The sequence below is a fragment of the Hemitrygon akajei genome, chromosome 17, assembly GCF_048418815.1.
Source record: "Hemitrygon akajei chromosome 17, sHemAka1.3, whole genome shotgun sequence".
Lineage (NCBI taxonomy): Eukaryota > Metazoa > Chordata > Chondrichthyes > Myliobatiformes > Dasyatidae > Hemitrygon > Hemitrygon akajei.
The window spans coordinates 10,805,163-10,817,741 of NC_133140.1; the positions used below are offsets into that span (position 1 = coordinate 10,805,163).

The 12,579-nt window shown below is 49.1% G+C and overlaps 1 protein-coding gene across 1 annotated transcript in view; it reads right to left on the reverse strand.

Annotated features, from left to right (window-relative positions):
* Positions 1-275: 275 nt before the first annotated feature.
* LOC140740470 (lysosomal protective protein-like) overlaps positions 276-12,579 on the reverse strand; it is a 63,211-nt gene continuing 50,907 nt past the window's right edge. The window contains exons 9-11 of the mRNA XM_073069647.1: positions 6,913-7,075; positions 5,592-5,681; positions 276-1,562 (exon numbers count right to left, since the gene is read on the reverse strand). Of these exons, the coding sequence (XP_072925748.1) occupies positions 1,479-1,562; positions 5,592-5,681; positions 6,913-7,075 (337 nt within the window). The 3' untranslated portion in view covers positions 276-1,478. The remainder of the gene's footprint in view (positions 1,563-5,591; positions 5,682-6,912; positions 7,076-12,579) is intronic.

Genomic DNA, 12,579 nt, shown 5'->3' on the forward strand with positions numbered 1-12,579 from the left:
AGAGAAAGAAATAGTCAACTCTCCATTCCAAGACAGTTCTGATGGGTGTGTTTATCAGTCTGCATTGTTTCTCTCCCCACAGATCCTGCCTGACTTTCTAAGCATCTCCAACTTTTTTCTGTTTTTATTTCAGATTTACAGTATCTGCAATATTTTTCCATTTTTCCTTTTAAGTTAATTATGTTTAAGGCCTCCTGGATTATTTTTTTCAGCAGTTTCCCAGGGATGGGCACTCCAAGCCAGTACTGGACAAAGTTTACAAACAAGACGAGAAGTTAGAGATTTGGATGATTTATTTGCCTGTCATTGTACTACAGAATACCCTGTTGTACTGGCCCCAGCACAGGGCACATTCCCATTCTACACAGCCACCAGCGAAGAGAATTCCACACCGCAAAGTGTCAAAGGTCCATGAGTGTCGATGCAAATTGCGCGCCTGCGGCTGTGCACGGCACTCCTGGACTTCTGACCTATTTCACCCGAAGGAAGATTGTGGACTAAGAGTTACTCTCAGGGGGAGGGAAAGTGTTGAATTTGTTCCATTCCTCCCCTAAGCTTTTGTTTGAAAATCACATTTATGTCATCATAAATCGCTCCTTTGAAGAAGCTCCTTCAAGGAACTAATTGGTTTGTGAATTTTCAGTGATTAACCATCCTCTGAATGCAAACTAGCCAAGTCCTGGAATAGGATTTGTAATTAGAAACAGCACCAACACCAAACTGAGCCAAATTGGGCAGAAGGATTTCCCTGTGTACAAGGAAGACGTTCCTAATAAGGGGATGGCCCCACTTTGGAATAATCCCAAATATATATTCATGCCTTATTAACGGGAAAGGAGTGTTTTGGGTGGCTAACATTGGCCCTGAATAACACTGCACTGCTCTTGCCTAGGTTACAGTTTGTACACATAAATAAGCATTTGGGAGACCAGTGGGATGGTTGAGGATGGATTGCTGCTAATGCAGGGCAGCGGGCATCTTCTGCCTGGTGGGACGGGACATTTCCCCGTGGCTTCTTTCCCCATCTGCAACAATCGTGGGGCTGGATGGAACCAAGCATAGCTGGGAGAGCAGAGCAAACTTACTCCGTCCCTCAGCAGTCCGCAACGGCAGCTGGTAGCCGCCCCTTTTTGTACTCCCATCATGGATGTTTCTGTGGTTCTCCCGTACATGTTTTTGCTCATCTCTGACTTAGGAATAAAAGGTTTGAGTTACAAGCAGTTCTCAGAGTGGAACCTTCTTGTATCCTAGTGTTAATCAGCTGATGTGAATTGTCACTGGGTTATTGAGTGAGGTTCACAATGTTGCCTGAAGCTGTGACTGAGGTTCTCTCCCACTTTCTATTAGTCTCATTTACACTTGGCTTAGCTTGGTGCTGGTTACTCTGGTCCATGTTCTGTGATTAAAAGCCTATTGTCATAAGAGAAGCAGGAAAAGCAGCCAATCATCGGGCTGGGAAACCGTGGACGGGCGCTGTCTCAGTACTGAGTGTTGGAGAGGTAGGACTCGAACATCTTCAAAGCCTGCGCGGGTGCCCACTGTGGTACCATGTGTCCAGCTCCCTGGGGAGAGACAAAGCAGAACTGGTCTCAGGCAAAATAAATAGTTATCAATGTTCCCCTGGTAACAAAGGCTTCTGGGGTTAGATCACCAAGACCTCTACTGCTTCAGGAGGCTAAAGAAATCTGGCACGTCCCCGTAGGACTTACCGATTTTTATTGATGCTCCATAGAAAGCATCCTATCTGGATACATCGCCGCTTGGTATGGCTACCGATCAGAGTGTGACCACAAGGAAGAGCAGAGAGTTGTGGACACAGCTCAGCAGTTCGCGGACACCAATCTCCCCTCCGTAGATTCTGCCTTTACTTCTTGCTGCCTCAGTGTAATCTACAACCCCACCTCACTTCCATTGGGCTGAAGTACAAAAGCCTGAAATCATGTTGCACCAGGCTCAAGGACAACCTCTGACCCGCTGTCGTATGGAGGCTCACAACTGACCGCCTCTGATCCGCTGTCGTATGGAGGCTCACAACTGACCATCTCTGACCCGCTGTCGTATGGAGGCTCACAACTGACCACCTCTGACCCGCTGTCGTATGGAGGCTCACAACTGACCATCTCTGACCCGCTGTCGTATGGAGGCTCACAACTGACCATCTCTGACCCGCTGTCGTATGGAGGCTCACAACTGACCATCTCTGACCCGCTGTCGTATGGAGGCTCACAACTGACCATCTCTGATCCGCTGTCGTATGGAGGCTCACAACTGACCACCTCTGACCCGCTGTCGTATGGAGGCTCACAACTGACCATCTCTGATCCGCTGTCGTATGGAGGCTCACAACTGACCATCTCTGACCCGCTGTCGTATGGAGGCTCACAACTGACCATCTCTGACCCGCTGTCGTATGGAGGCTCACAACTGACCATCTCTGACCCGCTGTCGTATGGAGGCTCACAACTGACCATCTCTGACCCGCTGTCGTATGGAGGCTCACAACTGACCATCTCTGATCCGCTGTCATATGGAGGCTCACAACTGACCACCTCTGACCCGCTGTCATATGGAGGCTCACAACTGACCATCTCTGATCCGCTGTCGTATGGAGGCTCACAACTGACCATCTCTGACCCGCTGTCGTATGGAGGCTCACAACTGACCATCTCTGACCCGCTGTCGTATGGAGGCTCACAACTGACCATCTCTGACCCGCTGTCGTATGGAGGCTCACAACTGACCATCTCTGACCCGCTGTCGTATGGAGGCTCACAACTGACCACCTCTGACCCGCTGTCGTATGGAGGCTCACAACTGACCATCTCTGACCCGCTGTCGTATGGAGGCTCACAACTGACCATCTCTGATCCGCTGTCGTATGGAGGCTCACAACTGACCATCTCTGACCCGCTGTCGTATGGAGGCTCACAACTGACCATCTCTGACCCGCTGTCGTATGGAGGCTCACAACTGACCATCTCTGATCCGCTGTCGTATGGAGGCTCACAACTGACCATCTCTGACCCGCTGTCGTATGGAGGCTCACAACTGACCACCTCTGACCCGCTGTCGTATGGAGGCTCACAACTGACCATCTCTGATCCGCTGTCGTATGGAGGCTCACAACTGACCACCTCTGACCCGCTGTCGTATGGAGGCTCACAACTGACCATCTCTGATCCGCTGTCGTATGGAGGCTCACAACTGACCATCTCTGACCCGCTGTCGTATGGAGGCTCACAACTGACCATCTCTGACCCGCTGTCGTATGGAGGCTCACAACTGACCATCTCTGACCCGCTGTCGTATGGAGGCTCACAACTGACCATCTCTGATCCGCTGTCGTATGGAGGCTCACAACTGACCATCTCTGACCCGCTGTCGTATGGAGGCTCACAACTGACCACCTCTGACCCGCTGTCGTATGGAGGCTCACAACTGACCATCTCTGATCCGCTGTCGTATGGAGGCTCACAACTGACCATCTCTGACCCGCTGTCGTATGGAGGCTCACAACTGACCATCTCTGACCCGCTGTCGTATGGAGGCTCACAACTGACCATCTCTGACCCGCTGTCGTATGGAGGCTCACAACTGACCACCTCTGACCCGCTGTCGTATGGAGGCTCACAACTGACCATCTCTGACCCGCTGTCGTATGGAGGCTCACAACTGACCATCTCTGATCCGCTGTCGTATGGAGGCTCACAACTGACCATCTCTGATCCGCTGTCGTATGGAGGCTCACAACTGACCATCTCTGACCCGCTGTCGTATGGAGGCTCACAACTGACCACCTCTGACCCGCTGTCGTATGGAGGCTCACAACTGACCATCTCTGATCCGCTGTCGTATGGAGGCTCACAACTGACCATCTCTGACCCGCTGTCGTATGGAGGCTCACAACTGACCATCTCTGACCCGCTGTCGTATGGAGGCTCACAACTGACCATCTCTGACCCGCTGTCGTATGGAGGCTCACAACTGACCACCTCTGACCCGCTGTCGTATGGAGGCTCACAACTGACCATCTCTGACCCGCTGTCGTATGGAGGCTCACAACTGACCATCTCTGATCCGCTGTCGTATGGAGGCTCACAACTGACCATCTCTGATCCGCTGTCGTATGGAGGCTCACAACTGACCATCTCTGACCCGCTGTCGTATGGAGGCTCACAACTGACCATCTCTGACCCGCTGTCGTATGGAGGCTCACAACTGACCACCTCTGACCCGCTGTCGTATGGAGGCTCACAACTGACCATCTCTGACCCGCTGTCGTATGGAGGCTCACAACTGACCACCTCTGACCCGCTGTCGTATGGAGGCTCACAACTGACCATCTCTGACCCGCTGTCGTATGGAGGCTCACAACTGACCATCTCTGACCCGCTGTCGTATGGAGGCTCACAACTGACCATCTCTGACCCGCTGTCATATGGAGGCTCACAACTGACCATCTCTGACCCGCTGTCGTATGGAGGCTCACAACTGACCATCTTGCACCTCCTCTGTTACTGGTACATTCTCTTCTGCAGTGTTATTGTTTCTCTTTGTTCAATGTACGAGGGGCATCATTGGGGGATGTCAGGGGTAAGTCTTTAACACAGAGAGTGGTGGGTGTGTGGAATGCACTGTACATTAGGGGCATTTAAGAAACACCCAGATAGGTACACAGATGATAGGAAATTGTTCCTGGAGTAGGTTAAAAAATCAGCACAACATCATGGGCTGAAGGGCCTGTACTGGGTTGTAGTGTCCTATGTTCTAACGGTATACAAGACAAGCTTTTTGCTGTATCTCAGTACGCGTGACAACAATAAACCAATGTCTAATCCCAGGGCATTGCAACTCTCAAGTTGTATTCCACGGGAGGGAAGGAGGGCTGATGAACCAGAAACGCAGAGAGACAACCCACCCCCACCTTCTCGGGAGACTTTCCTGGGAATGCACACTGAAGGTTGACGGGATCTTGTTGTTATCACAGCAGCCTGTATGGGATGTGGTCTGGGGAGAGGGTAGAACAGAGGTCTGTGTGGCACGGAGTATCCCATGGCTCAGAAGGTGATAGAGAGGCCAGTGGGACAGGACATGGGATTGGAATGAGCTGGAGTGGGGTGTGTGGAGACACACGGGGCAGAGAATCTCTGCTCTACAAGAGTGACCCTGTTTCAAATGTTGTTTTCAAAGATTTGTTTCCTGGAGGAGCAAAGTCTGAGGGGGACCCAGCAGAAGTTGATGAAGTTGTGAGAGGTGCAGGAAGGTTAGGCAGCCGGCATCTTCCTCCCGGGATTAAATGTCCAAGACTAGAGGGCAAGTTCAGAGGAGAGATGTGGGGTAATTGTTTTTACACACTTGGAGTGGTGTCAGGGGTGGTGGTGGAGACAAGCACATTAGAAATGTTTAAGTGGTTCTTTGACAGATACCTGAGCAGAAAGCTATGGTGTTAGGCAGGCAGGCAGGCAGGGAGAAGGGATTAGGTGTTATCAGCTGAACTTGTGCGGTGCCGGGCGACCTGTTCCTCTGCTGTGCCGTTCCACGTTCTAACTGAACTTCAGTGAGTGACGGGGGTGGGGGGGGGGGGTGGTTACCTTGACAGTCAGGAATGTGAGGCTTCCGTATTGTTCGTAGAACCCAGCAATCTGGTTATTGCAGATCCACGGCTGGTAATCGACCGTTTTCTGTCAGTAAAGAAAATACTTGGTTATTCAGGTTGCCTAAGCAGATCCCCTCACCCGATCTCTCCATTCCCGGGCCCTGCACCCCCGAGCCCCCCCTCCCCTGACAGCCCAAAAGCTATACCGTCATCTGACAATCCTCACAGGAGCAAGTTCCACACGTCGTGCTGTGGAGCAGTGGGAGTCTCTGACAGGAAGGATATCACGTCACTGGGACCATCTCAGTGCTAGGCTCTCAGTGTCTGGATTTGCTCTCAGACACAAAGCACCTCCCTTAGGACAACTTGTGCAACAGCACAGTAGTGTGGTTAGCACAACGCTTTACAATACCAGCAAGCCGGGTTCCATTCCCACCACACGGTAGTGTAGTGGTTAGCACAACGCTTTACAGTACCAGCAACCAGGGTTCAATTCCCACCACACGGTAGTGTAGTGGTTAGCACAACGGTTTACAGTACCAGCAAGCCGGGTTCCATTCCCACCACATGGTAGTGTAGTGGTTAGCACAACGGTTTACAGTACCAGCAAGCCGGGTTCCATTCCCACCACACGGTAGTGTAGTGGTTAGCACAACGGTTTACAGTACCAGCAAGCCGGGTTCCATTCCCACCACACGGTAGTGTAGTGGTTAGCACAACGGTTTACAGTACCAGCAAGCCGGGTTCCATTCCCACCACACAGTAGTGTAGTGGTTAGCACAACGGTTTACAGTACCAGAGACCCAGGTTCAGTTCCTGCTGCTGCCTGTAAGGAGTCTGTACGCTCTCTTTGTGACCATATGGATTTCCTCCGGGTGCTCCAATTTCCTCCCATGTTCCAAAGACATACTGGTCAGTAGATTAATTGGTCGTTGTAAATTGTCCCGTGATTAGGCTCGGATTAAATTGGGGGATTGCTGGGTGGCATGGCTTGTCGATAAATACATTTCTTAATTTAGTGATTATCTCATTGGCCCACCCGCATTCCATAAAACATAAGAGCAGAATTAGGCCATTCAGCCCATCGTGTCTGCTCCGCCATTCCATAATATCCCTCTCGACCCCATTCTCTTTCCTTCTCCCATAACCTTTGACACCATTACTAATTAAGAATCTATCCATCTCTGCTTTAAATCTATCTGGAGATTTGGCCTCCATAGTCTCCCTTCACCAGCAGTGGTTCACAGTATCCACCACCAAACCCCCTGGGTTCCAGGGCACAGCCTGGAATGAAATTGGAATAGGATCTTACTTACCGCCTGATTGAGTGACTGCACAAACCAGTTGCCTCCCAGAAAGTTGCAGGCCATATCAGTGTCCCCATTGTAGACGAGCACACGCAGACCCTTACTCAGGAGTGACAGGTAGAAGTTCTGCATGCTGTTGTAGATGCGGCCGTAGGTTCTACTAATGTCTTCACTGCAGAGAGGATTAGCACAGGTTAGAAGAATCTCAGATCAGTCCAGACTAAGCACTGAAGCTAGCAGAGACCTCAACAAGCTTTAAAATTCCTGACAATTGGATTGGATAGAATGTTGTTGTTATGAGTGGCAGTGTAGGGAGTTATTGAATGCATAAAAGTATCTGAGACTTATAGATTCATCGAGATATAGATTCAACACAGAAACAAGCTCGCTGGCCCAACACATCCATTCTGCACAAGACACTATTTAAGCTAATCCCATTTCCCTGCATTTGGACCCTTTGCTTCTAAACCTTTCCTGTCCCTACCCCCTCCTTCTGGAGCTTGTTCCATTTAACCACCACCCTCTGTGTGAAAAACTTGTTTCTCAAGTCCCCTTCAAACCTGTCCCCTCTCACCTTAAACAAATGCCCTCTTTTTGTTTGGACTCTCCTACGCTGGGAAAGAGCTGGGGACTACCTACCCTATCTGCAGCCCTCATTATTTTATAAACCTCTATAAAGTTGTCATAGCCGGGGGTGGTAATGGGGACAAGCTCCCACTACCTATAAAATGCTCCTAATGGTGTGCATCTCAAATAGACTCTGACAATCAAGTCCAGTTCCTGGCTTTCATGTATGGCTTAACTACCAAGCCCAGCCAAACAATTTCTACTGACAAGAGAAGCAGTAAAGGTGGGTTACTGGCACCTTAAAACCAGTCACTTTGAGCAAATGGGGCTCGTCAGCTGTGATTTTCAGCTCATCCAGAAGGAAAATGCTTATCTCAAACCTCTGCAGCCTTGTGGCTCTACCGACACATGGGGAAGGCTTCAGGAGTAAACCCCCAGAGAAAATTCTGGAGTTTAAGTCCCTAAGGCAATCCTACATTGAGCTCAAAGCTGACTGGTGCCAACTCCTGTGACGCTGCTGGTGCCAAATTGTATCGGTCTGTTCCTTTGGGTTCATCAGATGTGTGGAGAGGGGAAGCTTGCTACACGGGCAATGGCTTACTCTCTATATTGTACTGGCTAGGCTTTCATATCTAGACAGCTAGGATGTAACATCTGACCGGGGCCTCGGTCACTCACTCTATAAGGTCATTCCAACACTGCAAAGGGAGTAACAAAGAACAAAGGAACGGCAGATGAACTAAGTATTTTGCACCAGTGTGGAAGTCAGCAGCAGTATGCCAGCAATTCAAGTGTCAGGGAACAGAAGTGAGTGCAGTCACTATGACTAAGGAGAAGGTGCTCGTGAAGCTGAAAGGTCTGAAGGTAGACAAGTCACCTGGAGCAGATGGACTACATCCTAGTAGTTCTGAAAGAGGTAGCTGAAGAGATTAGTAATGATCTTTCAGGAATCACTAGACTCTGAAATGGATCCAGAAGATAGGAAAATTACAAATGGCGCTCCACTCTGAGGGACAGGAATTGTAAGCTGAATGCAGTGATCAGTAAGATGTGTTTTCTGGGTACTTGGAGACACATATTGAATAAGTTGAAGTCATGGTTTCCTTTGGGGAAATCTTGCCTGGCATATTTGTTGGAATTCTTTGAGGAAATAAAGGCTAGACAAAGGAGAGTCAGTGGATGCTGTTTAGTTGGATTTTTAGAAGATGTCACACATGAGGCTGTGAAACAAGATAAGAGCCCATGGTACTACAGAGAAGATATTAGTATGGACTTGCCTGCTGGTGTTCAGCAGGGGCAGGGAGGGGTTTTGGATCCAGCACTTTACACTGAGTTGATGGCTTTGTGGACATGTTTGTGGGTGAATCAAAGACAGGTGGAGCGGCGAGTAGTGTTGAGGAAGCAGGGAGCCCTGGACAAATGAGCAGAATGGGTAAAGACATGGCCAATGGAATACTGTGTGGGGAAGTGTATGCTCATGCACTTTAGTAGAAGGAATAAAGGGATAGATGGAACTTGAAAGAGGAGCTCAGGAGGGCTAATGGCACCTAACGGCAACTCCTTTGCTTGCATCTTCGGAAACGGTGCTATTTCCAGCTTTAATATCTCTACTTTTCCCTTTCAGGGTCCTTTAAAGACCCTGACCTGGAGTTACACGCTGACTGCGGTTCATTGCGGGTACATTACTCGTACATCACTCCCATCTATACTATACATATTTTGCTACATTCATGTTTAAAGAGGTGTTCTGCATACTTAACCAGTCAGCTAACATGGGTATGTATTAATGAATTAGGTTCCCCAGGATTGTTGGAAACTGAGGTCAGACCTGATAGATGTTTATAAAATTATGAGAGGCATGGACTAGGTGGACAATCAGAATCTTTTCCCCAAGATAGAAATATCAAGCACTGAAGGACCTGCATTTAACGTGAGAGGGGGAGAGTTTAAAGGAGATGCACAGATCAGCTTTATGTGCAGAGAGGTGGATGATTGGGACGGACCTGTGCCAGCCAGGATCTCTCAGGAGACGATTCCATTCCCCATTGCCACGCTAACACTTGTGGCCACGGCTTCTTCTTTTGCCAAAAGAAATGCACCTCATATTTCTCCTGGGCAGTCTCCAACCTGACGGCATGAATACTGAATTCTCAAACTTCTGAAAACTGCTCCCCCTTTGTTCCCTTTTCCCTTTCTTCATTTCTCTCTCATCCTGATCCACCCAATCCCTATCATCTTACCTCATTCCTCTCCACACACTCCTCCTACTCATTTCCCTCTCCACCTCCATATTCTTCCGTCCTCTACAAATCAGACTGCATTATTGTCAATTCCAACTATCACCACCTGACTTCTGACACCATTCCCATTCCCTCCACTGATACTTCGTGTGCTGAAAAGGGACACATTGATGCAGAGCGAGAGGCTGACAGGCCTCAGCCCACTGGATGTAACATGAAGGGGTCTCAGTAACATGAGGTCGCAGGATGTAAGAGAGAGGATTTTCCAGCAGTTCACATAACGCTGAGTATACAGGCCAATTGCTGACAACTCTCCCATCCCTTTGTGACATGTCCTAGCCACAGTCACCTCCTGCCCTAACATCGGAGGTGGGATATCAGCGGATGATTGTACAATATTTAGCTTCACTCACAACTGTTCTGTGTGCAAAGTGAGCTGCTGTGTGCTGGGTATCACCAGGCAGCAACCGAACACCCCCAGAGAGGAGTCTGATCACCCCGAAGATTTTCCCTTCCCTCCAATGGGCAGAAGATACAGGCTCGAGGATTACTTCGATCGGAGGTGGGAATATCAGCGGACGATTATACAATAAGATAACTCACAGTGGAAGACAGACTCGCGATCTATCTCGTTATGTGTTCACAGTGGAAGAGGGACTCGCGATCTATCTCGTTATGTGTTCACAGTGGAAGAGGGACTCGCGATCTATCTCGTTATGTGTTCACAGTGGAAGACGGACTCGTGATCTATCTCGTTATGTGTTCACAGGAAGACGGACTCGCGATCTATCTCGTTATGTGTTCACAGCGGAAGACAGACTCGCAATCTATCTCGTTATGTGTTCACAGCGGAAGACGGACTCGTGATCTATCTCGTTATGTGTTCACAGGAAGACGGACTCGCGATCTATCTCGTTATGTGTTTACATCTTGTTACTTACCTGCACTGCATTTTACCTGCATTGATATTGTTTTACCTGGCTCTACCTCTGTGCACTGTGAAATGATCTGTATGAACAGTATACAAGACTATTTCTCAGTACATGTGAACACAATAATCCGATTCCCATTCCCATCATGTTCAGTGGCATCCCTCCTGCTAAGTGCTTGGGGGAGGGAGGAGGTAGGTAGATTGGATGTGATTCAATTGACCAGGAATTTGATGGGGCATGTCAGCCTCAGCAGCTTAGTGTTCTGCTGTAAAACCCCTGGTACACTCCACTCTGTGTGACTGCAGATAGTGCTGCAGAGGAGGTGCTCCAACATGTTGTATGGGATAGTGCATGTCAGCTATGAGGAAAGACTAGAGAGACTGAGTCCATTGTCCCTGGAGCAGAGGAGGTTACGTGTATATAGAGTGGAATGATGTGGAGTATAAATGAGTAGACTGCAGGGGACCTTTCCCCATATCAGAGACAGATCAAACGAAAGGAAGGGAGGGAGGAAGAGATTTAGAGTGGATCTGACGGGACCCTTTCTCAGCCAGAGAGTGGTGAGTCCCTGAAGCATTCTGCCAGAGAGAATGTGGAAGCAAAGCCTCTGACAGCATTGAGGAAGTGTCTGGACAAGTGCTGAGTTTATCAGAAAAGATTATGGGCCAAGTATTAGAAGCTAGGGTTGATATAGATGGGTGCCCACCGGGAGGCATGTGCATTATAGACCAAGTGGCCTACTGCCCTGATATATGGATCTGAGACTTGTTGGCATGACCCGAGACCTCTACTAATCAGCCGGACAAAGCAAGTGGGTACGTGGGAACACCATCAGATCTAGGCCACCTTGCTAAGAAAAAATCCCATACCTTCATCGTCACTGGGACAGACTCCCAGTCCTCTGACGAACTGCAGTGGTTCAAGGTGCATTGATGCTGCTGGTAGAGCCTCTACCTCACAGGATTCAATCCTGACATGGGCGCTGTCTACGTGCAGTTTGCATATTCTCCCTGTGAGCATGTGGTTTTCCCTCAAGTGCTCCCCATTCCCCCTACATCCCAGAAATGTGCGGGTTGGGAGGTTACTGGGCAGCTGTAAATTCCCCATCTTCTGTACATGGTGAGGAATTAATAGGTATGTGGGAATGAGAGAATGGGATCGTTTAGGATTGGTGGACATGTGTGGCTGATGGTCAGGATGATGGGCAGAATGAGCCTACCACTCTTTGACCCTTTGCCTCTAAGAAGGTCTCCTCACTACAGGAAGGATGTGGGAGCTTTAGCGAGGGCGCACCATGTATTTGGAGTGAAGGAGAATGAGAGTGGTGGGTACATGGAGTGGTAGTGGCAGGGCGTTCCATACACCCACTACTCTCTGCGTAAAAAACCTTACCTCTGACATCCCCCACCCCCCCCATCTTAGGTAAGCTCATGGATGATGGAAAACTGGAGGGCTCTGTAGGAGGGGAGGGTTAGATTGATCTTAAAGTAGGTTAAAAGGTCGGCACAACATGATGGACCAAAGGGCCTGTACTGTACTGCGATGTTCTATGTTATAAAGCTAATTAAGAAAGGGCATTAAATAGGAGAATTGCGGATTTGGGATTGACTGGGGTGATGGTATAAAGTGAGGGACACATGTCATTGCAGAGAGAGTGCACACCAAATGAACCATCTTTATTACCAGGCATTAGCCAGCATCTTGTTTCAGGCGGACAGGAACGATCCCAGGACATTATTTGAGAGCGTAGGGAAGTCCTCCCAAATGTTAAAATCCATATCTATTGTTCCTCGGTCAACATTACTATCACATTGGACTTGCTGTGAAAGAGACCTGATTCGGAACTGGTTGCTGACATCAGAAGGGTAATTGCAAGTTCTCTTTCGCTAGTTGGGTATGGAGTGAGTTGTATGTCCCTCACACACACTGTTCCCAAT